We start from the raw sequence: 24,764 nt of genomic DNA on the forward strand, positions 1-24,764 counted from the left end.
TCCCTTGTTAGGATCCGCCGCGCCATACTCTATCCAGCACATGTGTGCACGTACACACACCACGAGCTGCTCAAAGGAGCTGTTGCTGCGCTCAGCTCATCACCTGACACAGCCTGCACGGGGACCCAGGCCAGGGGCAGGTGTCTCCATGGCTTGGTATCTCTGGCTGGGGAAACCGTGTGGGGAAAAGGGTCAGAGCCAGAGAGACTGTGGGACACTGGCCTTTAATTCAGCATGTGGCGATGCACCCTAGGGTGGCTTGTTCCTCGGGAAGTCATCTTCCCCAACGCCTGCATGTCTGGCTTTGGGAGAGTAAGTGGGTCCCCCACGTGTCTCTCCAGCCTCGACAGAGGTCTTCCCTCCCTCCCCCTTGCTCCTGTGGCAGCTGTCTTGCCCTCCTCCCCTTTCCAGGAGCCTAGAGACCCCTTTGCCCCGCATTTTCTCAGCCCCAGTGCCCTGCCTCCCTGTCTCCACAGAGTAATGAGCAGCAAGTGTCCTTCCGTGATCATAGTCCTAGAAAGAGAAAGGATAAGGACTGGCAGGGCTCCCCAGCCCTCCCCCAGCTCCCCACACCATGTCCTCTCCTTCTGGTGGGTGGGGGGGCGTTAGACGAAAGGCTGGAGCGTGCTAGCTTTCTCTCCTTCCCAGTGTTCCCTCCCAGCCCCCAGCAACTTTCCGCCCTGCACCTGAGCCCTCTCCCAGGTCCCTAGAAATCAAGGAGACAAGCTGCCAGAACCTGGCCCTGTGTCCCCACACTCCCCCTTACCCTGCTGACAGGGGAATGTCCAGGTTTCGGGACACCTGGGTTCCCTCCCACCTTCAGACATGTGCAAGGACCAGCAGTGGTTTCCTGGGTCATCCGCCTGCCTCTATGCTCTCCTTCCCCGCCATCCTCTGCGCTTTTTCTCAGCAGCAGGATTTCTCTTTGCCTTGTGTGTCCCTAAACCACCATTATTCGTTCATGCATGACTCCCAAGTGCCTCCGAAGATCCAAATGGCACCCAGGTCCAGAAACTTGGGTGCTGCCTTCCTCCATGGAGGTGAAGAAATAGCAGGGGGCACTGAGCACCCATGTACCGAAGGTTCCAGAACCTCCTTCCCCAGGGCTGTGAAACCGTGTCACATGGGTACGGTTGGTCGAACTTCTGGCACTCAGGACTTGGCTGCAGACAGAAGAGAGCTTGGATGAACTTTGAGAGGGTAGCAGAGAATCCGGGGTGGCTGGCAAGTCTTCCCACAGGGGTGTGGACTTTGGCACTGGATGGGAAGGCACATTTGCCCTGGGTCTAGCACTGAACCTCACGCCTTCAATGAGCAATTGCCTTTGTCACCTCCCAAGGTGCTGGGATTACAGGTGTGAGCCACCGTGCCCCACCCCCTTTTTGTTTTTAAGTGAACTATTGGCCAAAAAGGGCCACATGGAAGAGAAAGGCATCCAGTTGATGAACAAGTCACTGAAGCACTTTTTGCAGACCTGGGGCCGAAGTCATGGGTTCATGACCCAGCTCTGACCTTCCACGGCAGCTGCTGAGCCTGGAACCCAGCCCCTCCATGAGAACATGGAACACCGATGTTCTTCCTCTTTGAGGCCCCAGCCTGGTTCATGACGTGTAAAAATCATTTGATAAAGACATAACTGCTACTGAAAACAAACCCAAGGGCTTTAGCACCTCAACTGGCAGACCTACTGGGTGGGAAATTCAAGAGGCCTGCCTGCTTCGGGCTGAGTGGCTGCTTTCTATCTGTTCTAATGACCACTTCATTAGAGCCACATCACAAGTCATCTGCGACCACTTACATGTCTGCGTCTCCAGAACCTCTCTGCATGTGGGTGCCCCAGGTATCCCCTACTTGCCCAGTGTCTACCTCCCACGGTCACAGTCCCCTGCTACTGAACGCTCTACCCACCCCCTCCCCCCCAGCCATAGAGGGCACAGACTGAGCGCAGATGGAACAGGTAAGTTTTATTTGGACTTTCAACTTGTTCAGAGAGCACAGGGGCCCCCGCCTCTCCTCTCCAGGCCCCCTTCCCCATTTCCCCTCCCTGGGGACGATCAGGGTTCAATGACAAGTGTCCTTTGCCCCTTTCCTGCCCAACACACCCCTTCACTCCCCTGTTCTATGGAGGGGAGGGGTGCGGGAAGGTGGGGCCTGGAAGAGTTGGATCAGAGCGGGACATGCGCTATCAGTGGCGGCCACTGCTCCCCGCCCGGAGCTGAGACCTGGGAGAGGTGCGCAGTGGAGGGGGGTGGATTCATTGTGGGGTAGTAGGCTTTCGCCATAGGAGGCTCCCCACCTCAGCCCTGGGGACCCCCTGGCCTCCTGCTTACCCGTCCTTCTGAGGGTACGACTCTGAGGTAGATTTCACAGAGGAAATGTAGGTGGGTGGGTGGGGTATGGGAAGGGGTTAGCTCTTTTGAAGTTGATCTCCACAGCACCCTGGGCCAGTTCTCAGGTTCTGGCCTGGGAGGCAGGGGCTGATGACACCCACCCAGCTAACAGAGGCTGAGTCCCACAAGGGCTCCAGGGCACCTGTGGTGTCAGGGGCTCCGTGGAATAAGGGTTGAGGGGGCATCTGCCTTGACGATATGTGCCTCAGTATCAGAGGCGCCAGAAGGAGGGCATGGGCCTAGGAGGCTGGAAGACAGTCCCCTGGCCATAGGGGCACGGTGCAGGGCCCTGGCTCTCTGAGAAGCCTCTTTTGGCTAGATCTTCCCAGTCCTCCAGAATCCCTCCTCTCTGCTCCTCCCGTCCCTTTTCGCCAGAGTGGGCAGAACAGGAAAGGGAGGACAGGGCTGGCCTACAGGGAAGGGCAAGGAACAAGATGCCTTCCTCCCCCAATGGGGGCCCATGCCATGAGCCCTAGGCTGGCCACGGGATGGAGACACTGGCGTCAGTGCACAGAGCAGGCCCTGGGACCCCAAAGACAGCCTGTGGGTGTTCCCCAGACCGAGCCTGGTCTAAGAAACATGAACATTTTGGGAGGGGTGGAGGAGCTCCTGGAGCCCTCTGACACCTTCCCCCTCCTCCAGGCCCAAGCACTAGACACCTTCTTGGATCCAACTCTGTTTAAGAACAGACAGGCAGAGGGAGAGGCCTGGGAGGGGTATGCTGTCCCCAACCCAGCCCAAGTCCCCACCTCCCACGCAGAAACCAGGAGCGTGGGGGGAGCCTCGGCTAACCTCCCAGGAAGAGCCAGAGCTGAGTGGTGCCTGGACCAGGGAAGATGGCACGCACGTTGACTCGGTAGCTAGTGGAGGTATCTGGGGGTCGCAAGGGGCAGGGGCCCCCCACGAGATTCATGCAGCATTCAAAGTGAGTGTTTGGGGTGATAGGAGAGGGCAGAGAAACAGCCAGTGAGTGGGGGTGGCGCCCTAGATCTTGCTGTTCTCCAGGTGGGAGTCAATGTGTTTGATGAGGGCATCATCCGGGTACCCGACAGGGAAACCCAGCTGGCAGAGGGGACAGCTTCGGATGTCAGAGCCCACTGTCTCCATAAGCAACTGTGGAGAGAGAAGCAAGTCACTTATCATCCTCAGTCCCCACCCATGGTCCCCACATCCCAGCCTGCCCTGTCCCAGGACCCAGGGCAGGGAGGGCTGTGGCATGCAGGGCGGTCTGAGCACCCTTTCTTCAGCACCATCCTCCCCCACACCAGCTCAGTGTCCACCCCCCTGCCCAGGGACAGGGTCCCCAGGAGGCAGGTATGAGAGCCACTTGCCAGGACATCTGTAGTAATGAGGGAAGCCAAGACCCAGACATGCCCCCAGAGTGACTAAGAGACAGCTCCCGGATCACTCAAAGCAATGGACAATCCTAAACAATGTACAACCCCAAAATAATTTTCTGTCTGGCTTTGGAATATATTTTGGTCTTTCCAGATTGCAAAGGGTGGCTCTGACATTCAGGGAACTCATTATTTCTGTGAAATGACAGAGCCCTGAGATAGGCTTCTGTCTTCTAGGACAGACAGAAAAGGGAAGCCTTCAGGCTCTGAGGCCTGAAGGAGGGAGCTGGACCAACAGGCCTGTTCCTTTGTTGGCTGGCGGCCGGCTATGGTCAGTAGCCACCATCACCATGGCCAATATAATAGCAGATGCTTGAGCCAGGCACTGTGCCAACTGCTTTAAGCTCACTGCCTGCTTCTTAAGAACCCTGTAAGATAATCAGATACTATCATCATCGTTCATTTTGCAGATGAGAATACTGAAGATCAGAGAGGATAAGCAACTTGCACGAGGTCCTGCAGCTATTAAGTAGTGGAGTTTAGAATCAAAGGCAGGACTCTCACTCCAAAGACCATATCCTTATCCAAGGAAATAAACGAAATCTTAATGGGGCAGGCCCCAATTTCTGGAAACAGAAGGCCAAGGGAAAGAGAGGTGAAGAGACCTAGACTGTGGCCAGGGGTCCAAGGAGGGTGAATAGTTTGGGTGCTGACACCCAAAAGGGTCACCCAATGGAGGGTGGGGCTCTGGGGTCTTCTCAAGGCCCGGGGTGGGTGGAACGCGGGTGCCCCACTCACGTTGATGGATGGCCAGGACTGCGCGTGCTCGGCGTGGGCGTAGGCGGCGGCGGCGGGCGACTCCGGGATGGGGAAGCCCGCGCAGAAGGACGCGCAGCGGATGGTGCCCACCTCTGGGCTGGGTGGGCTGGTGGGCACAGCCCACTCGTCCTCCTCCGACGGCTGCTTCTCGAAGCGCAGCCGGATGCCCTCGAAGGCGCGCCGCGGGCTGAGTGGCCTGCCGGGGCCGTAGAGCTCGCCGCCGCCGTAGGCCCGGGGCTTGGGGAGCGTGGCCGCCTCGGCCTGCAGCCAGGGTGGGGAGGCGCCCGCGTAGGCCGCGCCCTCCACCAGCTCGGAGTAGCTGCGGCGGCTCTGGAAGCCGGCCTTCACGTGGTGGCTGGGCGGCTTGGCGTAGGCGCGCTCGGTCAGCGTCCTCTCGCCCGGCGGGGGCGGCGGGGGCGGCCGGGGCTGCGGGGCCGGGCAGCTGGGGGGCACCGGGGAGCGGCGCTGCGGGCTGGGGGACTGGCACGGCGGCGGCACCGGCGAGCGGCGCTGCGGGACGGGCGACGGGCAGGAGGGCGAGGCTGGTGAGCGGCGCTGCTGCGGCGAGGGGCATGGGGGCACGGGAGAGCGGCGCTGAGGCACGGGGGACTGGCACGGGGGGCACGGGGGCGCCGCTCGGGCAGGCGGGGAGGGGGAGGGGCACTGGGGGGCCGGGGAGTGGCGCTGCGACAGCGGCGAGTGCCTCTGGCCTGCAAGAGAAACCGGGACAGGGTGGGGGGACAAAGGTGCAGAGAGAAGACCTCAGAACTGAGGCGCCGGCGGCTTGCCCCGACCCATGCCCACACACTCCAGGCCACAGGAAAGAAACTAGAGGGTGGTGCCCAGGACCCAGATGGTTGCCATGGCGACCCGGTCTTTCCCGGGGTCCCGCGGCGGCCTCCCCCTGCCCTGTCCCATCTCACCGCCACTCCGGGCCTGCTCCTGCAATAGAGTCCTCAAGATTCTCCCCTGCAGGGAACTCAACTCCCGAAGCCGGCCCAGCTCCTCGGTCAGCTCCGTGTAGGCCAGCGCCAAATTCACCCTGAAGTCAGAGGGCAGTGGGGAAGAAGAGTGGGACAGTGGGTCTACCGCTCCAGCTATGGAGGAAGAACTGGCTCTGCCCCAGCATCCGGCCCCACCGTGCTACCTCCCACCCACAGGGCCCTCCGATCCCAACTGCAGAAATCCTTCCTACCCTTAAGGTCCAGCTCAAAAGCCACCTCTTCCAGGGAGCCTCCCTCTGCATCCTGAGACCCATTCCCTGGGCTAGGGCAGTGGTTCTCAGCCTAAGTGCAGGGACAGGGAGCAGAGAGATTCCAAGGGCTCCCTGAATCCCTGCATGCATTAGGCACTGTTGGTGGTCTGAACACAGCTCATACAAGTATGTGTGAACGTTTTTCTAATCGGTGCAAAAGCTGTAATGATGAATTAAAACACAGATTCATCAAAAAGCTGCACTGAATTTATAGTAGCTTCTGCCACTGTGAATTTTCTCAAGCAGTGCATACTAAAAGTGTTGCAAGTAGAATCTATATACTGGGAGTGGGATCCAAGAAGAGTCCTCACCTTTGAAAAGGTTGGGGACCCTGCTGCATAGAATAGCTGGTTCCATAAGTGAAGATGGTTTCCTGGCTGGTGGAGGTGCTAACTGATAAACTTCACCCCAAGCCAGCCCCATTCCATGTGCACTGCTCCTGACTCGACCTCAGAGCTGCCTCTGGGCTCTGTGCAGCCTTGCCCCTTCCAGGACCTTGCTGTACAAGTCCACCAGGACCTTCACACTGAGATCTTTGTGACCTGTTCACTGCACACTTGCAGGGAGTGCCAGTCACACCAGGCACTTTTCAAAGGCTGCCTTGTTCTAGAACTTTATGGGGAGTTCCTTGATGGTGAGGATTACGTCACTGTATTTATATTCCCAGCACCTTGTCCAGGGCATGGAACCCAGCAGGTGTTCAGTAAGTGGATGATGCATTTGAGCCTCTCCCTCCATTTTTCTTTCTCCCTCCCTTTCTTCCTCCCTGCTTCCTGTTCAGGCATCTTGGGCACCCACCCTCATGGAGCTGGAACAGACTTGGCAAGGAGCCTCACTCACTCCCTTTTCCCTTCCCTTCTCTCTAGGTCACTCACAACTCAGAACCACAGAAGGTCATCACTCCACTGCCCTCTGCTTTCTCCTGCTGTGGCCTGCATGGCCCCAGGAGCCCTCTCAGACCTCGTGGGAGGCTCTGCCATGCCCCTGGGTCCTGCCTTCATCACTCTTCTAAGTGTGGACAGAGCCCTGAATCTCCCTGAAGGCAGAGATTTAGGTTTCTTTGGCTCTCCCAACCTCCAGCTCCAGAAGGGACTCCGGAACTGAGTGGAAGCTGGCGCTGGAAGGAAATACCAGGTGTCACTCCAGACGGATCTCCTCCCAGGGGAGGTCTTGTCTCAGGACACAGAGGTCAAGAGGGCCCAGTTCTAAAGCCTGGAGGATGCTGTCCCCACCCCATAGTGATGGACGTGTGGATGGGAGAGTGTGGAGGCAGGTGAGAGGCCAGGCTGATGAATGAGGAAAGGGGTGAGTGAACGTGTGTGTGTGTGTGTGTGTGTGTGTGTGTGTGTGTAACCCTAAAGGAGAGGAGGGGAAGTCATGAGGTTAGGGCTTCAGAAGGCAGGGTTCCCTGCTCTCGCTCACTGGCTCTCTCTTACTAATCCTGGGGCAGAAACTGCCCCTCCCACAAGACTATTTTTAACCCATTTGGGCCAAAGCCAAATTACTGCAAATGGGCCAGGTCTCTGAGAGACAGCCCTCTTCTTAGGGAGGGAGAGTCCTCACCGCCCATCTGATGGTGGGTAGGGCTGGGCAGGCAGAGGGGAAGGAGTCCCAGAAGCTGCTGCTGAGACCCTGCAGCCTCCATCCCATCACATCTCAGCCCTCGTTTTTGCTAAATGTGTCCTGTGCCCCCTCACCCTCAGCTTATGGGTCTATGGGAAGAAATGGCATCTCCCCCATCAGACTGGGAAGTCCAGGTGTGTCCCACATCAAATCAGGGGCTGGGAGCCCAAGGGAAGGCTCCCCCTCCAGACCGGAGGACACCTGAGGGCAAGAGCTTAGACTGGGGGCTTTCGGAGGGCAGGATCATGCTATCCCCTTGGCAGCAGGGTCAGGAGAGGGCTCTGGGCAGGGCACGGATGGAGTGTGGTCCTCTGTCCACATAGCCACAGCTTCTCTACTCATCCACTTTCACTGCTGTATCTCAGGTGACAGATACAGGTCGTCATCTTCACACCCCGCCTCAAAGATTTCAGCTGCCATACTCACTTCCCAGGCCCCTGTCACTCCCCTGCTGGCCTCCCTCCCCTTGTCAGGAGCTACCCCAGTTTCTACCACCCAGCTCCTGGCATCCTTCTCACAGTGAAACAGACAGGGTGGCTAAGAATGGAAGGAAGCAGCCCCTGGCCCAGAATGCCCAGCCCCTCTCCCAGTTTTGCCACCTGGGGCCTGGGGCAGGTGGGTTCTGTCCACCCAGAGCCTCAGGCAACCTTCACAAAGACTGCTAAGTCCCCGCAAGACCTGACCTCCTCCTGATGCCCTGCGGCCTTTTGGGACCTCCCCCTTCATTGAGTGTCTCTCTCCATCTCAAGATGCAAAGGCCTGGGCCGCTGAAGATTCCAAGTACCTCAGTGACTCACTGAAAACACTGCTAATTCAGTGGGGAAAAAATCTCGACTTCACAATACAACTAAGAGTTGCACACGTGCGCCTAAATACACATTCCATTTCCTGGCTTCCTGGCCCACACCTGAGCACTTTTTTTGCCATCATGACTGTTTGGGAAGAATGGGTCAGGTAAATGGCAGCAGATGGCTGCATCTGGATGCCACTGTATTGATTACATGACAGGAGAAAGTTCAGAGTCTTTCAGAACCTGGGAGGCACCCAGAGAGAAAAGAATTAAATGATCTGTATGAGTGCTCGCCCCAGGCCAGGCACTCTGCTAAGAACTTTATTCATCTGCACAACAACCCTACAACATTGCCACTGTTACCTTCCTTTTATCGATCAGAAAACCAAGGCTTACAGAGGTTAAGTCACTTGACCAAAGTCATAAAACCTACTAGTAATGAAGTTGCTGGCATGGGAGCTCTGGCCCTCTAGACTCCAAAGTCCAGGCGACTGATAGTGCTATACCATCCCCCAAAGAACTGGGAAGGAGGGGAGAGGAAAGGCAAGGCAGCAGCAGAAGGGGAGGGCGAAGAGGAGGAGGGGGCTGGGGACCTTGGGAGTGGCCTAGAAGCCCTGAGAATCACCACCACTTCTCTGGGAGGGAAAGGAAGGTGCTAGATACAGGTGGAAATGGAAGACCAGAGCGATTAAGAGGCTGGCTCAAGGTCACAGAGTGGCAGTGGCACACAGCAGAGTCAAACACAGGCTCTTGGCACCTCAGCCTACCGAGCTGGCACCTTCAGAGGAGCCAGTGAGCAAATGGCAGAGCTGGCAGGAAGGAGGGCCTCCTGGGCTGCAAATCATTCCACCCTTCATATCCTTTCATTCAGTCTTTCCACGAATAATTCAGGGATCTCACACACTCTTGTGGAGACGATAATCCTCATTGTACTATTAAAGCAACTGAGATCAGTAAGGTCTACCACCTAAGCGACCTCCTCTGTAAATAGCCTCTTTCCACCCACACCAGCTGTGAGACATTTGGGCTCTCGAGTGCCCGGTGCTGCCCTGGAGCCAGGTGAGGATGCCTTGGGGTCCAAATTCAGGCTAGTGCGGTGTCATTAGAGCTGGGGATGGCCTTGAGGACAGGATTCAAGGAGGCAGGTCACTCGTCATTCTATAGGTGGGGTTGATGTAGCACATGGCCAAGATTGTGGACAGAGTTGAGGGTCAGGATTAGGGATCGGGTTAGAGTCAGGGATGGGAACAGTAAAAGGGTTAGGATTAGGGTTAGGTTTAAAGCTGTTCACGTGGTCAGAAACATCATCTGATTCAGAATTGAGAGGGAGACAGAAATCCAGCCTTCCCGGGCCCTTCCATCGTAGAGGTGGTGCCCCAGCCACCTCGCCCCTGTGGGGGAATTTAGGGACCAAACTTTCCACCACCTACAGACACACCCAGTGTCGGTCTTCCCGCCCGACCCTCGGGGAGGGGACCACAGGCACCGGGCCGTGGAGCGGACTTGAGGTTGCGGGCCTCGGGGAGGAGGAAGTTGCTTTGCAACAACCCAGTGCTCCACCACTTCCTTTCAAGCGCCTTGAGCCCCTTCACTCTCCTCGGCCAGGTATGACTGGTGGGTCCTCAGAGTCCGGCTCTTCATGGCAGCCACTGCCAGGAATCCACCAGAGCTGACAGGCCGGGTCTAGATACCTTCCCAGATGTGGCTGATCAGAGCAGCTCAGGGGTAGGCCTGGAAACCAGGGTTCCCATGTAGGCGGGGTACTCAGAGGTCCCAGTGTGCCTAGGACTGTCCTGGGTCACACTAGTCACCCCAGCATAATTATCAGTGTGCCCCTTTTCACTTTCAAAAGTGATCCAGTTTGGTCAACAAATCACACGGTAGCCCTTCATAGAACGGCCTTCCACCTGAAGACGCTGAACCAGAAACACACGCAGAAGTGCCATCGCCCCATCCGCTTGGCATCTGCACTGAACTTACTCAAATTCTCAGATTATTTCACTTCTCTGTACCTCAGTTTGCTAATCTGTAAAAGGGGAACAATACCTACATCACGTTTGCAAGAATGAAATGAGATTTTGTAGATTCAAACACAGGCTTGCATAGCGTCTGGCATGGACAAAAATCAATCAATCAATCAGGAGAGTGCCCAGGAGACAGGTGGAGAAAGGAGGAAACTTGTTTGAGACTTTTTGGAGACACCAGCCTAGTGACTTTGGTTTAAGAAGCAGGGAAGATGGGCATTTCCCATTGAAGGAGAGGGTGCCAGCACCAGCTGCCCCACCCTGCTGGCAGGCAAAGCACCAAGGAGTGGGGCTGAAAAAGCCCACGCACCCCTCAGACCCACCTGGAGCCCTTCACCAGCCTGTGGGAGCCCCCGAGGCCGCAAGTACTTAGGGGTTAATTCCTGTGAGCACAGCCGAGGGTGCCCTGGCCGAAGGAGACTTGAAAGAAAGGAAGTAGGGAGGGTGAGAAGCGTGAAGGGGGAGGCCCTGGGCCCGCTGGTTCTGGGGCAGGAGGCTACGCTCAGGGTATGCGGGGGTCTCCGACTTCCGTCCTGACCCACCCCGTGCTGCCCTTGACCTCCGTGCAGAGTTTCCATCCTCTCTCTCGAGTTCACACTTCTTCCCACCACTAACCGCAGCCCACGCAGAGGCTTGTGGGTGGAGAGAGGGGCGGCGGGGTGGGGGGGGGAGTGCGGAAAAGGGCCCGGGCTGCAGTGCTGAGCCCCCAACGTTGGGAAGAAAGAAAGGCCTAAAGTTTTCTCCTCAGTGCCCATACTGAGTCCCCATCTTCTCCCAGATGGACCCTGCACAGATGAGCCCACCCTCCCTTACTGGGCCCTCATTCCTGTTACAGACCCCCTGTGCCCTCAGAAACGTCTTTCCCCTCAAGAAGCCCCCCCTCCTGCAATTTCCCCTCCCTCTCAGCACAGCCACACCCTCCAAAAGCCCCAGGCCAGGGAGTGGGCCCAGAGAGGAGGGGGCTGTGGGTGCTGCACCTGCCACCTGAGCTGGGGCCCCCAGGGGTCTTACCTCCCTGTGCATCCTCAGGAGCAGGGCGGGCTACGCTCCCACCACCTCCCTTATCACTGCCTTTGGCCTCTGGGTGACCCCCAGTGGCTCCTCCTCTAGGGCAGTTTGTCCCCCTGGGCTCTGCTCCCAGGAGCTGGGCTCCCTGGGGGGTAGCGGTCTGGCCCTGTCTGGTCTGGGTGTCTGTTTTCAAGAGAACATTAATGGCCAGAACCTGTGGGCCAGGGGCTGGGACGGGAGGGACTGGGAAACCCTGAGGCTGGGGCTAGGACCTAGGGAAGGGAATTAATAGAGATTTGGGGGTCGGGGGTGAACCTTGAGGACTCCTGCAGTAAAACTGGCTGCCCTGGAGGTGTCCGGACCAGGACAGGTGGGCACCTGTCGCCATAACAGAAGACTCCCAGCTAAGCGTGGGCTGGACTCAGGAACTGCGTGTCCCCTCCCCAGCCTTCACACCCTGGTCCTCCTCACCCCAATCACACCCCCAGCCTGGATCATCCAGCCGAAGCACTCACGCCACTCCCGGAAAAGCCTACTTGTAAAACTCCCTCCGGCCTGGAAAGTCAGGTGGAAGCAGAAGGAAGAAGGGCACTAGTGGGGAAGAGGAGCTGAAAGCAAGTGACTGAGCTTCCTGGGGGGGAAGACAGGGGAGGGAGCCCTCGGGAAGCAGCGTATTACCAAAAGCAGCTGAGTTTATAAGAAAATAAAACTACTGGGGGAGTGAAGACTTCCTGAGAATTAACGCTTGTCAAACCAGGACTATCCAGAGATGCTTGCCCGGACTGAAAGGAAGCGTGTGACTGGGCAACAGCGCCTGGCCGGCTCCAGATGCAGAGATCTGGGAGGCCGTGGCAGAGCTGAACCACATCGAAGGCGAAGGCGAGGAGGAGCCAGGAGACGGCCCTGGTAAAGCTGGCCCCAGGCAGAGTCTAGTTCCCTCCAGCCAAAGGGCCCGAGGAGGGCAAGTGCCTTGCGGGAGGGAGGGAAGGGGCCGCGCTGGCCAGAATGGGCAGCGTGGATGATGTGGCCTCCTAGCCCCCTATGGGGTGGGCTTCCTTTCACTCACACAACACAACCCTGGCCCCTGGGGAGCCACTGCCCCTTCTCTGCCTCTACCCACCTCCTCACCGTCCTCCCCCATCTCTCAGCAATAACTGGTCGCTGAGCCCATGAGGGAAGCTTGGGATCCAGAGAAGTAGAGTCAAGTCAGTAAAGAAAGGCCCCTGGGATGCAAAGCCTGAAGAGCCAGACTCCAGCCCCACCAGAATGTCCTCCCTTGGAGGTCTACAAACTTGGGGAGCTTAACTGCTGGCCTGATAAGAAGGGACTGGGCTAAGCGACCCATAAAGGGCCCTACAGCATGACTTCCAGGGCAAGCTAGGATTCAAGAACGTGTGTGTGGGGTGTGTGTGTGTTCCAGGTCTGGGTACACGGCTACGATGGGCCCAAACCCCAGCCACAAGCTAGGGTGGACCCTCTCCACTAAGGCCTAGCTGAGGAGTCCCACCCACTAGTCCCACAAACTGGGTTCTCACCACCTCCCCAGCTATCACAGCTCCACCCAGGCCTTCACCCTAAGGTGGGGAGGTAGGAGAGGGGTAGCCCCACTTGGCCAGAGGTTGGGAGGAGGATGAGGAAGAAGCCTGCTGAGCAGGAGACCTCTGGAGCCCCAGAGCTGGGTATGCTGCTGTGCAGTGGAGGGTTAGTTCCTGACCCTCTCTGGGCCTCAGTCTTCCCCTCCCATTAGAGTAGGGAGTCTGTGCCACACAGATCATCTTAGGGGAGAGGACTTAGGCGGAAAGAGATTTGAGCTCTATTTCTCAGAAAGTGGGAGAGGGTGAGTTCAGTGCGGATGTGAAAGGCACCAGGCTTCACTGTTGCCAGGCGGCCGCTCACCCCTCCCTTGCTGCCCAGTGCCCCCTGGAGGCCCCACAGCTGGGCTCCCCACCGACACAGCTCCCTTGCAACTCCCTGCTACCCCTTTATTGGTAGGATTCCAGGGAGCACCCCAGCAGAGCAGATTCTAACTCCCCACCCCACGGCTGTGTGAACCCATGGAAGCCTCTCCTGTCTCTCAGCCTCACGTCTCTCCCAAGACCAGCAGACAAGGCCCAACAAATCCCAAGAGACACAAACTCCCTCTTCCTCACTAAGGAGGGGAGGATGAACCCAACTGGCTAGGCTTTGTCACTGGAATAGAAAATGGGGCCCTATGGAGGCCCAAAGCTCAGTAGGGGACACACACAGCAGCAAAGCAGCCCAGTGTCACTTAGCCCTGGCATCTCCCGAAGAGATGGGCTCAGGCCCCAGAGGAAAGAAAAGATCCCAATCACTCTTCTTCTTTAGAAAGAAAGAAAAGAAAAAGAAAATTTAAAAAAAAAGAAAGGCCGGGCGTGGTGGCTCAAGCCTGTAATCCCAGCACTTTGGGAGGCTGAGGCGGGTGGATCACGAGGTCAAGAGATCGAGACCATCCTGGTCAACATGGTGAAACCCCGTCTCTACTAAAAATACAAAAAAATTAGCTGGGCATGGTGGCGCATGCCTGTAATCCCAGCTACTCAGGAGGCTGAGGCAGGAGAATTGCCTGAACCCAGGAGGCGGAGGTTGCAGTGAGCCGAGATTGTGCCATTGCACTCCAGCCTGGGTAACAAGAGCGAAACTCCGTCTGAAAAAAGAAAGAAAGAAAGAAAGAAAAGATCCCAATCACTCAAGAACCCCAACTCCCAGGAGTTCGAGACCAGCCTGACCAACATGGAGAAACCCCGTCTCTACTAAAAATACAAAATTAGCTGGGCGTGGTGCATGCCTGTAATCCCCGCTACTCAGGAGGCTGAGGCAGGTGAATCCCTTGAACCTGGGAGGCAAAGGTTGCAGATCACACCACTGCACTCCAGGCTGGGTGACAAGAGTGAAACTCCCTCTCAGGAAAAAAAAAAAAAAGAACCCCACTTCTTTCCTATGAAGACTGCAGAGCTACAGCAGCCCAGACAGCACACTCCTGAGGGCTGGGAGAAGAGGTCTCCCAAACAATACAGAGGGACAAAAGGCAAACCTAGGGGGACCAGGGTTAGGGTTACCGATGTGACTTACTGATCATCCCCAACTCTTTTCACCCATGCCATGTCCCGCTCCGACTGGTTGGAGGCCAGATCCTAAGGAATAAGATGGAGAGGTCAGAGCCCAAGCTCACCCTTGCCAGGGCCCTTCTCTACTGTTCGCTGGGCCAGTCTGCACACAGTGGGGAAGGCCCAGCCCTGGACCTCCAAAGGTTATTCCAGGCCCCTGCATTTACCTGGGCTCGAGTCTCCTGCAGCTGCTTCAGCTCCCCCTGCAGTCGCTCGCATTCAGCCTGGAGCTGCTCCTCCCGGAGCTGAGCCCCCCGGGCCTCTCCCTGCGCGGCCTCCAGAGCCTCTTCTAGCCGCCGCCGCTCCAGGTCACTCACACTGGGCGTGGAGCTCGGCCAGCCTGCTGTTGGGGAAGAGGACACATCGGGTGGGCTTGGCTGCCTCCTCCAGCTCCCAGAGCACAGAGTGAACCAGGGGAGGATGCAGCATGGGGGTTCCAAGAGAGACGCCAGGACAGCTAGCCAAGGAAGGTGACCCAGACAAGGGCAGTGAGAAAAGATGGGCTGAGCCACATTTCTAATCTTCCTGGAGGCCAGAAAAAAAATAAGACAGGCTCCTCAAGGCCTTACTGGCCAGGCTCAAGTCTAGAGCATCTTCAGGGGTCTCTCCTAGTCACAGCCAGAGACAGGCAGTGGGGGGACTCTGGGTGGAGGTGCCCTCTGCTGGCAGGCACAGGAATTGCAATGAGATGATCAGGAATGCCCAAACTAGAAGGGGAGAGATTAGGGTAACAGTGGGTGAGGTAAGGGGACAGTGCGGAAGGGACGATGGGGAGATTATGGAGATAGAGACTGTATTACAAATGGGATGATTAGTAAGCAGGAGATGTCTAGTAATGTTGAAATAGGGGCTGGGGACTAGGAGGTTAAGTCGGGGTCACTGAGATCTCACCATGACTCAAGCCAGATCCACCTCTCAGTGCCAGGTAGTGCAGGTCCAGATCAGCACAGGGCGGGGTGGGGGCTGCCGGCGGGCTCAGGTTGGAGAAGGCTGCATCCCGGAGGCCTTGCTGTTGCCGCAGCTGCTGCTCCAAACCACAGATCTGGCGCAGGTGCGTCTCCACCAGGGCCCTCTGAAGAGGAAGACAAGTGAGGGTCTGCACAGGCCCAGGACCTCCCCATGTCTGGAGAGGCCCCAGGTCACACATCCCAAGGCCACTCTCCAAGTGACCTGGAGTTTGAAGTCTCATCTTTCAGCCACCGAAATGCAGCTCTTGCAGGCTGTTGCCCCTGGTGAGGTCAAGTTAAAGCCTCCACTCTGTCATTAACACACAGAGACACTTAAAAGAACACTCAGCCACCTGTTCGGAGGCCAACCCCCTTCGGGAGCATCAGAACTTCTATTTGCATACGTGACAGGAACTTCTGGGTTTCACTCACCTCATCCACAAAATGGGGATAGCAGTCCCACACTCACCTCTTAGGGTCGTTTTGAGAATTAAAATGAGTTCATGGAACCAGGTGAAAAGAACAGTGCCTGGCACACCCTGAGTGCCACATGAATATTTGTGATTATGAAGGCAAAGCATCTATACATGAATGCCCCATCACCCTTACCACAGCCTGGCCAGGGTGTGATTATTTGCTGCACTTTTCAGAGGAGGGATGGAGGCTAAGTAACTTTTTTTTTTTTTTTTTTTTTTTTACTCATCTGAGAGGCTAAGTAACTTCTGAAATCATAGCTTGGGGTTGGCTGAGACCATGTCTCCAGAATCTTTTTTTTTTTTTTTTTTTTTTTTTTTTGAGACAGGGTCTGGCTCTATCACCCAGGCTGGAAGGCAGTGGCTCCATCTTAGCTCACGAGAGCTTTGATCTCCTGGGCTAAAGTGATCCTCCCACCTCAGCCCCTGAGTAGCTGGGACCACAGGCGTGCACCACCACACCTGGCTAATTTCTTATTTGTATTTTTGGTAGAAATGGGGTTTTGCCATGTTGCCCAGGCTGGTCTCAAACTCTCTGACCTCCCAAAGTGCTGAGATTACAAGCATGAGCCACAGTACCTGGCCTGTCTCCTGATTTTGACCTGTTCACGGGCACAGCCACACCCTGACTCAGAATCACACCCAAGGTCAGGCCCATCCTTGTAGTACACACTCCTGGTCACCTCTACCCTCACCCTCACACCCTCCCCGGGGCAGTGCTCACAGGCAGAGGGTCACCCCAGTGTGAGAGCCAAACATACAGAGACAGAGGTTCCCATGGGCCACTGCATGGCCAGGATGTGCACAGTCACTGCAACATGGATAGCACACACAGTCTCCCTCACGAGGCCAAAGAGGTGGGCACTCACAGATACACTTGAACACAAGCAGGGCACACATAAGCGGTGTGTGACACACGGGGTGGCATACTGTCACAGCCTAGAATGCTCACGCACAGAACTACACGCACACACACAACCAGTTACACATCCTCAAGCACCCCCAGCTCCCCAGGCCTCACCATCTCCCCCAGCTCCGTCTCCAAGTCGCTCTTCTCCACGCAGAGTTTCTCGTAGGCCTGGATCATCTCTCCAAGCTGTTCTTCCTGCTCCTTGTTCTTCTGTAACTGGATGGGGTCCAGAGGGGCCCGCCGCAGGGTCAGTCCCACACTGGACTTGGGGCTGGGGAGCTCCCCGTACCTCCCCACCCCCACCCCCAGCACCCTATGGAGGTGCAGGAGGAGCTGCAGCTGGCCTTAGGGAGGACCTGGCCATCTCTCATCAAAGGGGCAGAGGCCAGATCCCGGAGGGGTGTGGAGAAAAGGGTATCAGAAACAGACAAGAGCAAGATGCTCAGGGGGTGCGCACAGCCTGGGAGGCTCACCTCATGCTGGAACTGGTTGAGCCTTTGCTGCAGGCTGACCTTTTCCACCTCCAGCAGGGAGCCATCCTTGATTTCATACAGAGAAAAGCCGGGCTCCTCTCCAAAGTCACTGATCAGTGGATACTACAGTGGGGTAGGGCTTCAGGAGAACATGTTCCCAGGTGCCCAGCCCAGGCCTCAGCCTGGCTGTGACCCCCAACTCCACAACCTGCCTCAGACCCTTGACCCTCCTTCTACTTCGATAGTCGGATCCCAATTCCCATGGACCCGCAGGCATCTCCACCAACCAGATCTGTTTTAGATCCCAGATCCAGCCCTTCTGAAGCCGAAGCCGACAGGGCCAAGTCCCCATCCAGAACAGCCACACCTCTCATGGGAGACCCTCAAGTTCCTAAGAGTCTGCACCATGACCTCTCTTTCAGATCCCTGGGATCTGCCAGATTTCCAGTCCCCCTCCCCACCCCACACACTCTACCAGGTGCCCGCCCCTCCGGGTTCTGACCTTGATCTCGTAGACTTTGAGGCGGCGGCGGAGGGTGGCGTTCTCCCTCTCCAGGCCCCCCAGCCGTTCCTTGATGTCTCCATAAGCAGTGATGAGGGCAAAGTGGGAAGCGGAGCACATGTCGCCCCCGAGAGAGGGATCTTCGGGACCGTCCAGCCACACCTCGCTGGGCCCCAGGGCCTCCTGCGTCAGGATGCTGATGTCGTCCTCGAACATGGACTCCATGGTGACCACCGGGCCCCGGCCCACACGGGGCCTCCTGGGAGAAAAGGAGCAACCGTGGGCAGGGCCGTCTGTCTAGGGCTTACCCCTGGTACCCCTCTCCCTAGCTCCGCACACCCTGGTCTGGCTGAGATGCAACCCATCACCAGAAGCTTCCTACTCAGACAGAGCTCAGCGGGGACTGCCATGGCCCCTTCCCAGACTCCTCAGCCCCATCCTCTCTGCCGCCTTAGGGAAAAGGGGCTGAAACGGGTGAAGACCCCGCTGCCAGGGTGTTGACAAGTAGAGACAAGTAAATCAGGCCGGCAGCACGGACAGGCTCCTGCCAGAACCCAGGGAGACCTGTGGCTGGAAGAGGGCTGCCTTCCCAGCCGGGCCGGCCCGGTCCTCAGCGCTTCTCCACCCCAGGCCTCACTTCCCCAAATACCTCACCGCCCAGCTCCTCAGCCCGGGCCTCTGGCACCCCAGCTCCTCCCCAAGGAAGGCCCAGAGCTGCGCGAGGGTCGGCTGCTCCACAGTCCGCACGCCCTCTGCTGCACCCCCGCCCAACTTCCCCGCTTCCGCCCGCAGGATCCCAGAGTTCAGGAAAAGGAAGCGCCTCCCCCGGGCGCACCAGGGCTGTGGCAGCCGTCCAGGATCCCTTGGCCCCTGACCTGGGACCCACAGGAAGTCCTTGGTTAAGTGTCACGGGGCGCAAACTGTAGAAGGGGGCCCAGGTGGAGGGGGACGCAAACGAATTCCTAAGGCGGTCTGAGGGTGCTCGCGCGCCAGAAAATAGGGAAACCTACGAGGGGGCAGGAATGACTCAGCCTCCCGAAAGCAGGAGTAGGCAGTGAGGGGGTGCGTGTGTACTTCTTGCAGGCCTGGTTATGAATGTATGTCTGGGGTTGGCGGAAGGGGGGGAGTGTGCGTCTGTGAATGAGTGTAGGTGTGTCAGTCAATGAGTGCCTTCGGGGGCGCAGGGGCGTCGGGACGGAGTGGGACAGCGGCCGGGAGGCTGGTGTGTGTGCACGCGTGCGTGAGCGCGTGGGCAGGGTGGCACGTTCGGGCCGCGTGTCACGTGAGACGCGAGGGGACTGTCCGAGGTGTGTGCGCGCGCTGGAGCGTGTGTGCGCCCCGGAGAGGGGGCTCAGCGGGGAGCTGTGAGTTCAGACAGCGGGGGCCCCCAGGCCCGGCTGCAGGAGCTTGGGGTGCAAAGGGCTCCGGCGCAGGCTCTGATCCAATCCGCCCCCCCACCACCCACAGCCCCATCTAAGTGCCAGGGAAACGCGTGTGACTGGGTCTGAGTAAGGAGTGTGTGCGCGCGTTTGTAGGGCCGGCCCCACCTTTAACCCTCTCCTTTCCATGCCATCCCCTCCCCCAGCTCCGCGCGCCAGCGCTCACCACACCCCCCAGACCCCCGCCCACCCCGCTGCGCCCACCCCGCTAGCGGGGCTCTGTTCCCGGGGCCCTTCCACCAGTGCCTCCCTCCTCCGCATTTCTCTCCGGGCCCAGCGCCCGACTGAGCGCAAAGGAAGGCGGCTGGGGAAGGGGTGAGTGCCTGGGTCGGCCCAGGCCCCTACTGCGGCCCCTTTAAGAGCCGCCCTTTAAACCCCTTTCGCGCGGCCGACAGAAATTGTCGCCCCTCCCCTCTCGGCGGCCGAGACCACGCAGCCCCTTCCCCCACAGCCGACCGAGGCCGGGGCCCCCGGACACCCTCCCGGAGCCGGGGAAGGGGCTCCGGGGGCGGCGCGGCCTGAGGAGCGGCGGCGGCGGAGGACGGGAGGGGATGCGGTCGGCCGACGCCGGACCCTTCCCCTCCCAGCCATCCCTTGCGCTGCACGTCGCCCTCCCGCCGTCTCCTCCTGCCCACCCCGCGACCCCCGGGGCCGAGCCCGGTCGCCGCTCCCCTCCCCCCGTCCTAGCCTCAGCCGGGGACTCACAGCTGCTGCCGGTTCCTGCTTGTAATCGCAGCTTACCCCCTCCGCCTGCTCCCTCCCCAAACGGGCACCAGTGCCCCCACCCCCCTGGCACCGCGCTCTGCTCCTCGCCCTGTCGCCGCCGCCGGGTCTCTCCCCACCCCCCACCCCTCCCCCCAACCCCCTCCCTCCCGCCCGCCCCGCTCCTCCTCCGCCGCCGCCGCCTCCTCCGCCTCCTCCTCCCCGGCTGCTCCGGCTTTCTCCAGCTGGGAAGGCGCCCCGGACCCCGCCGCTGCCACCACCACGTGGCAAGGGGCGGCGGCCCCCACAATGCATCTCCTCTGGCAGTGCGCCGGGAGCCCACCGGGCTCCCTGCGGCGGCCGCTGCCCGCGCTGGCGCCCCCTCCCCGACGCCTCCCGGCGCAGTGTGGCGTGGTGGCGTGTGTTAGGGGCGTCTGCGGTCAGTGCAGGGGCTCCGCTGGTGCTTTGATTGTTTGGGTTGTTTAGTTCAGGGCTGTATATTTGGGGAGGAAGTGCGGCTGTTTATTTAGAGTCTTTTTTTTTTTTTTTTGGTCTTTGCGCTTTTGAGAAGGAAATCATTAGACCTACTCTTCATTGCTCTTGGAAAAGGGGACATTGCTGTGATAAATACATTGAACACAGGGTGCAGAGAGATTAATGCTGTAACTTCTATGGAAGTAAGAGTGAACTAAGGAAGTCAAAGATTCAAAGGACAGCAATCTTCCTCCCCGCACACCACTTCCCGGCCACCCACAAGTACCCACAGGTCAAGGCAATGAAGAAACAACAGATTTCACCCTATCTACAAAGATTATTTGAGCACCTGCCAAACTGTTAGGCAAGAGAAACAAGTTTTTTTGCCACTTTCCTGCTGTGTGACCTTGGGCAAGTTACTTTAACCTTTCTAATTTGGAGATCTTGCCCCACCTAAGGACTCTCATGGAGGAAGAATGGCGATCAGAACCAAATGCGGCCTGCGAATGCTCAGGAAGTGTTAACGAGCCATTTTGAGTATTCCCTGGTGGGTTAAACAATGTGGACAGAGGCATAGTCAGCCTAGCTGCAGGTAGGGAATGATCAGGAGAACCCTGGAGGACTCTGGCTAAAGAGCATCCTCTGTGGACAGCGGGGCAAACCCTGGAAGCAGGGGATAATCGGAGCAGGGGCTTTTGGCAGATTCAGCCTTCAGCTGCGACGGTTGCTGGGAACCTGAGCCTACCTTTTTGGATCCTGAGGTAGGAGGGTGGGACTCTCCAAGGGGAAGGATGAAAGAAAAAGGTTTCTTGCTCTCTGTGAGCTTTGGGAAGCGGCAGCTGCCATTTTTCCTCACTGCTGGGAGAAGGTTGGACTGAGAGGTGAGCTGCTTCTACCAGGAGAGCCAGCCAGAACTCTATACTCCTTCTCTTCATAGAAGGGGATTCTCACTGGCTTCCTTCCTCCTCCTCCTGATGGGTTCCCTTTCAGTCTTTCCTGCCAGCACCAGCTCACTTTTGTAGTCCAGAACAGGAAGGCAGGTTAGCCACTTGCTCTCTGAGAAACTAGCTTTCTCTGAGCCGTGAGGGATCCCATCTACCCTCTAGATATGAAGGCAAACCAGCAGGGACGTCTGTCACCCCACTAATCCCAAGGGCTAGGCAGATGTTCCTTTCCCTAATACTCCCCAAGATCTCTTCTGAAGCAAGGGACCAGGCAAAAGATTGGAGGCTAGGCCAGGAGGTATGGGGTTGTCTCTGGGACCCTCGGTGACCATGGACTTGGCCACAAACAGGACCCATGAGACCAACTGGCAAGCCCTCTCTCACTGGAAGATGGCAGTGGGTCCCAGGACCCTCTGAGCACACACTCTCTGGGATGCCCCTGGTGCTGCTCGGATGCTCAGGGCCTAATTGAGTCACCTGTCAGGGTGCAGTCAAATGGTTCTGTCCTTGGTTCTAGTGGTTGGTGGCAAAAGTCCAACAGAGATTAGGCCTGGTTTAGGTGCCCTAAAATCCTCCCCCTCATCCAATCTGGACCTGATTTCATTGCATTCTCTGTTTCTAGTTCTGCTGCTCATACCAGGCAGTTCTGAGGGCAGGGATTATATCCCATCCATCCTTGTATCCTCAGGTGCCCTGAGGGTTGGTACCTGCTCATTATATATTTATTCAGCAAAGATTTTTTGAATACCTATTATGTGCTGGGTGCTGAGAATACAGTACTGAACATGTTTCTAACAGGTGTACATGTCTCTTGCTCTCGTGGAGCTTGCAGTATGGTAGAGAAGTCAGAAAAATAAAAAGATGAGTAAGTAAAACCACTGAAAATTGAGATAAAGGGCCAGGCGCAGTGGCTCATGCCTGTAATCCCAGCACTTTGAGGGGGCTGATGCAGGCGGATCACCTGAGGTCAGGAGTTCCAGACCAGCCTGACCAATGTGGTGAAACCCTGTCTCTACTAAAACAACAAAAATTAGTTGGTGTGTGGTTGTGGGTCCCTGTAATCGCAGCTACTTGGGAGGCTGAGGCAGGAAAATCACTTGAACCCGGGAGGTGGAGGCTGCAGTGAGCCGAGATCACACCATTGCACTTCAGCCTGGGCAACGAGTGAAACTCCATTTCAAAAAAGAAAAAAGAGTGCGTGCCTGTAATCCCAGCTACTCGGGAGGCTGAGGCAGGAGAATTGCCTGAACCCAGGAGGCGGAGGTTCCGGTGAGCCGAGATCGCACCATTGCACTCCAGCCTGGGGAACAAGAGCGAAACTCCGTCTCAAAAAAGAAAAAAGAAATTGTGGTAAAGAAGAAGAAACACCAAGGGGCGCAGCACTAGAGAAGAATGGGAAGGTGGGATCTGCTTCACAGGATTCAGAGAAGGTCTCTTTGATGAGCTTTTATGATTTAATTTTTTTTTTTTTTTTTTTTTTTTTTGAGACGGAGTTTCGCTCTTGTTGCCCAGGCTGGAGTGCAATGGCGCAATCTCGGCTCACCGCAACCTCCGCCTCCTGGGTTCAGGCAATTCTCCTGCCTCAGCCTCCTGAGTAGCTGGGATTACAGGCATGTGCCACCATGCCCAGCTAATTTTTTGTATCTTTAGTAGAGACGGGGTTTCACCTTGTTCACCAGGATGGTCTCGATCTCTTGACCTCGTGATCCACCCGCCTCAGCCTCCCAAAGTGCTGGGATTACAGGCTTGAGCCACCGCGCCCGGCAATTTTTTTTTTTTTTAAGCCAGGGTCTCGCTCTGGCACCCAGGCTGGAGTGCGGTGGTGCGATTTTGTTCACTGCAGCCTTGCTCTCCTGGGCTCAGGTGATCCTCCCACCTCAGCCTCCAGGCGTGGTGGCTTGCATCTCAGCTGGGACTACAGGTGCACACCACCATGCCCAGCTAATTTTTGTATTTTTTTAGAGATGGTGTTTCTTCATGTTGTTCAAGCTGTTCTCAAACTCCTGGGCTCAAGCCATCCACCTGCCTTGGCCTCCCAAAATGCTGGGATTACAGGCATGAGCCACCATGTCTGGCTAAGCTAAATCTTAAAAGAGTAAGAAAGTATGTTCTTTGTTGAATTAATAAATAAATGAGGCAGTGTGACTTAGGACTAGCTACTTCACTTCTCTAGACCTGTTTCCTCATCTGAGAAAGCTGAACATTGGTCTGCATCTTTTCTAAGAGCCCCTCATATTAGCAGGGCTCACTGTGGTGGAGACAGTAATAGGAGGTATGGTAAAAGGGGAAGCGAGGCAGGAGCCAAGGGGGGAAGAGTGGGGAAAGTTGTGGACCGTAGTCACGCATGAGTTATAAAACATTTCTAAACGGCCGTCACAGGTGTGGTAACAGAGGATCTGCCTCCAGTTATTATGGTAGGAGAGACAGTTCAAATGCCAGCCCCTAGAGCTGGCCCTGCCAGTGTTTCTTCCTTGGAAACCACCAGGGAGAGACTCTCCCATTCCCATGACTCTTGCTCTGGAGAAAGACTTTGTCTTTTCTGTCCCCTTCTTACCTGAAACAAGTAGGGGGAAGTGACATTAGCAGCCAGTAGTGAGGCTGAATCAAAATAAAACCCAGATAACACAAATGGAACCTGGCGGGCAGGAAAATTGATTAGCCCCATGTGACAATGCAGGAGCTTGGTGCCATCTTCACCCTCCAGTTCCAGACCCTAGAAAATGAGCCATTCACTGTGTAAGCATCCCAGGACTCCCACTGTAGCTGCAGGGCTTCCATCAGATTGGAGGTTAGGGCAGTGGTAGAAAGACATTCCTTCAGCAAGTCTCCAAATTCCTGTGGAGGTAATGCAGAGCCTCTAACTGAATTAGCAGGGTTTGGGAGGGAATAGAATGTTTTTTGTTTATAACTTCATATGTGCTTCATTTTGCTCCACAACCATGTTCATTTCTATCTTCTAAACAGAATTTTTTAAAAAAAATTGTATTGAGGCCGGGCGCGGTGGCTCAAGCCTGTAATCCCAGCACTTTGGGAGGCCGAGGCGGGTGGATCACGAGGTCAAGAGATCGAGACCATCCTGGTCAACATGGTGAAACCCCGTCTCTACTAAAAATACAAAAAAATTAGCTGGGCATGGTGGTGTGTGCCTGTAATTCCAGCTACTCAGGATGCTGAGGCAGGAGAATTGCCTGAACCCAGGAGGCGGAGGTTGTGGTGAGCTGAGATCGCGCCATTGCACTCCAGCCTGGGTAACAAGAGGGAAACTGTCTCAAAAAAAAAAAAAAAAAAAAAAATTGAAAAAAATAAAAATAAAAATTTAAAAGGTAAAAAATTATATTGAATTATTGAATATTGACTAAGTATTATCCATTAGAATGTGAGCTGTATAGGAAAACTTTGCTTAGTTCACTGCTAAATCCCCAATGTTGTCTTAGACACTGTCTGACACGTAAATGGTTGTTTGGTAAGCGCAGTCAGTAGTGCAGTCACAGCTTATTACATACTTGATCACCTGGGCCCAGGTGATTCT

General features: G+C 56.6%; 1 protein-coding gene across 3 annotated transcripts; it reads right to left on the reverse strand.

The window, feature by feature from the left end:
• Positions 1-1,939: 1,939 nt before the first annotated feature.
• On the reverse strand, positions 1,940-19,965 carry TBKBP1 (TBK1 binding protein 1). Of its 3 annotated transcripts, none has more exons than XM_039476742.1 (10): positions 19,821-19,965; positions 17,677-17,935; positions 17,175-17,297; positions 16,813-16,917; positions 15,263-15,443; positions 14,539-14,714; positions 14,337-14,398; positions 5,470-5,588; positions 4,526-5,256; positions 1,940-3,503 (listed from the first exon to the last, which is right to left on the reverse strand). In XM_039476742.1, exons 2-10 carry the CDS (start codon positions 17,899-17,901, stop codon positions 3,375-3,377), a joined length of 1,851 nt encoding a protein of 616 aa, XP_039332676.1. In that variant the 5' UTR covers positions 17,902-17,935; positions 19,821-19,965; the 3' UTR covers positions 1,940-3,374. The 3 variants fall into 3 exon arrangements, with proteins under 3 accessions (XP_039332676.1, XP_074244757.1, XP_039332677.1); XM_074388656.1 differs by lacking the exon at positions 19,821-19,965 and adding an exon at positions 18,512-19,808; XM_039476743.2 differs by lacking the exon at positions 19,821-19,965 and adding an exon at positions 18,326-19,808.
• Positions 19,966-24,764: the final 4,799 nt, after the last annotated feature.

Source organism: Saimiri boliviensis, chromosome 17 (assembly GCF_048565385.1).
Source record: "Saimiri boliviensis isolate mSaiBol1 chromosome 17, mSaiBol1.pri, whole genome shotgun sequence".
In the NCBI taxonomy this organism is placed as follows: Eukaryota; Metazoa; Chordata; class Mammalia; order Primates; family Cebidae; genus Saimiri; species Saimiri boliviensis.

What these genes read in the sequence shown, in the direction of transcription:
- TBKBP1 (XM_039476742.1), bottom strand. Translation starts at nt 17,901, where the DNA reads ATGGAGTCCATGTTCGAGGACGACATCAGCATCCTGACGCAGGAGGCC. An exon ending in TGCAGGAGACTCGAGCCCAG is followed by an intron (nt 14,399 to 14,538) that starts GTAAATGCAGGG and finishes CTTATTCCTTAG; the next exon opens with GATCTGGCCTCCAACCAGTC. An exon ending in GGAGCAGGCCCGGAGTGGCG is followed by an intron (nt 5,257 to 5,469) that starts GTGAGATGGGAC and finishes TTTCTCTTGCAG; the next exon opens with GCCAGAGGCACTCGCCGCTG.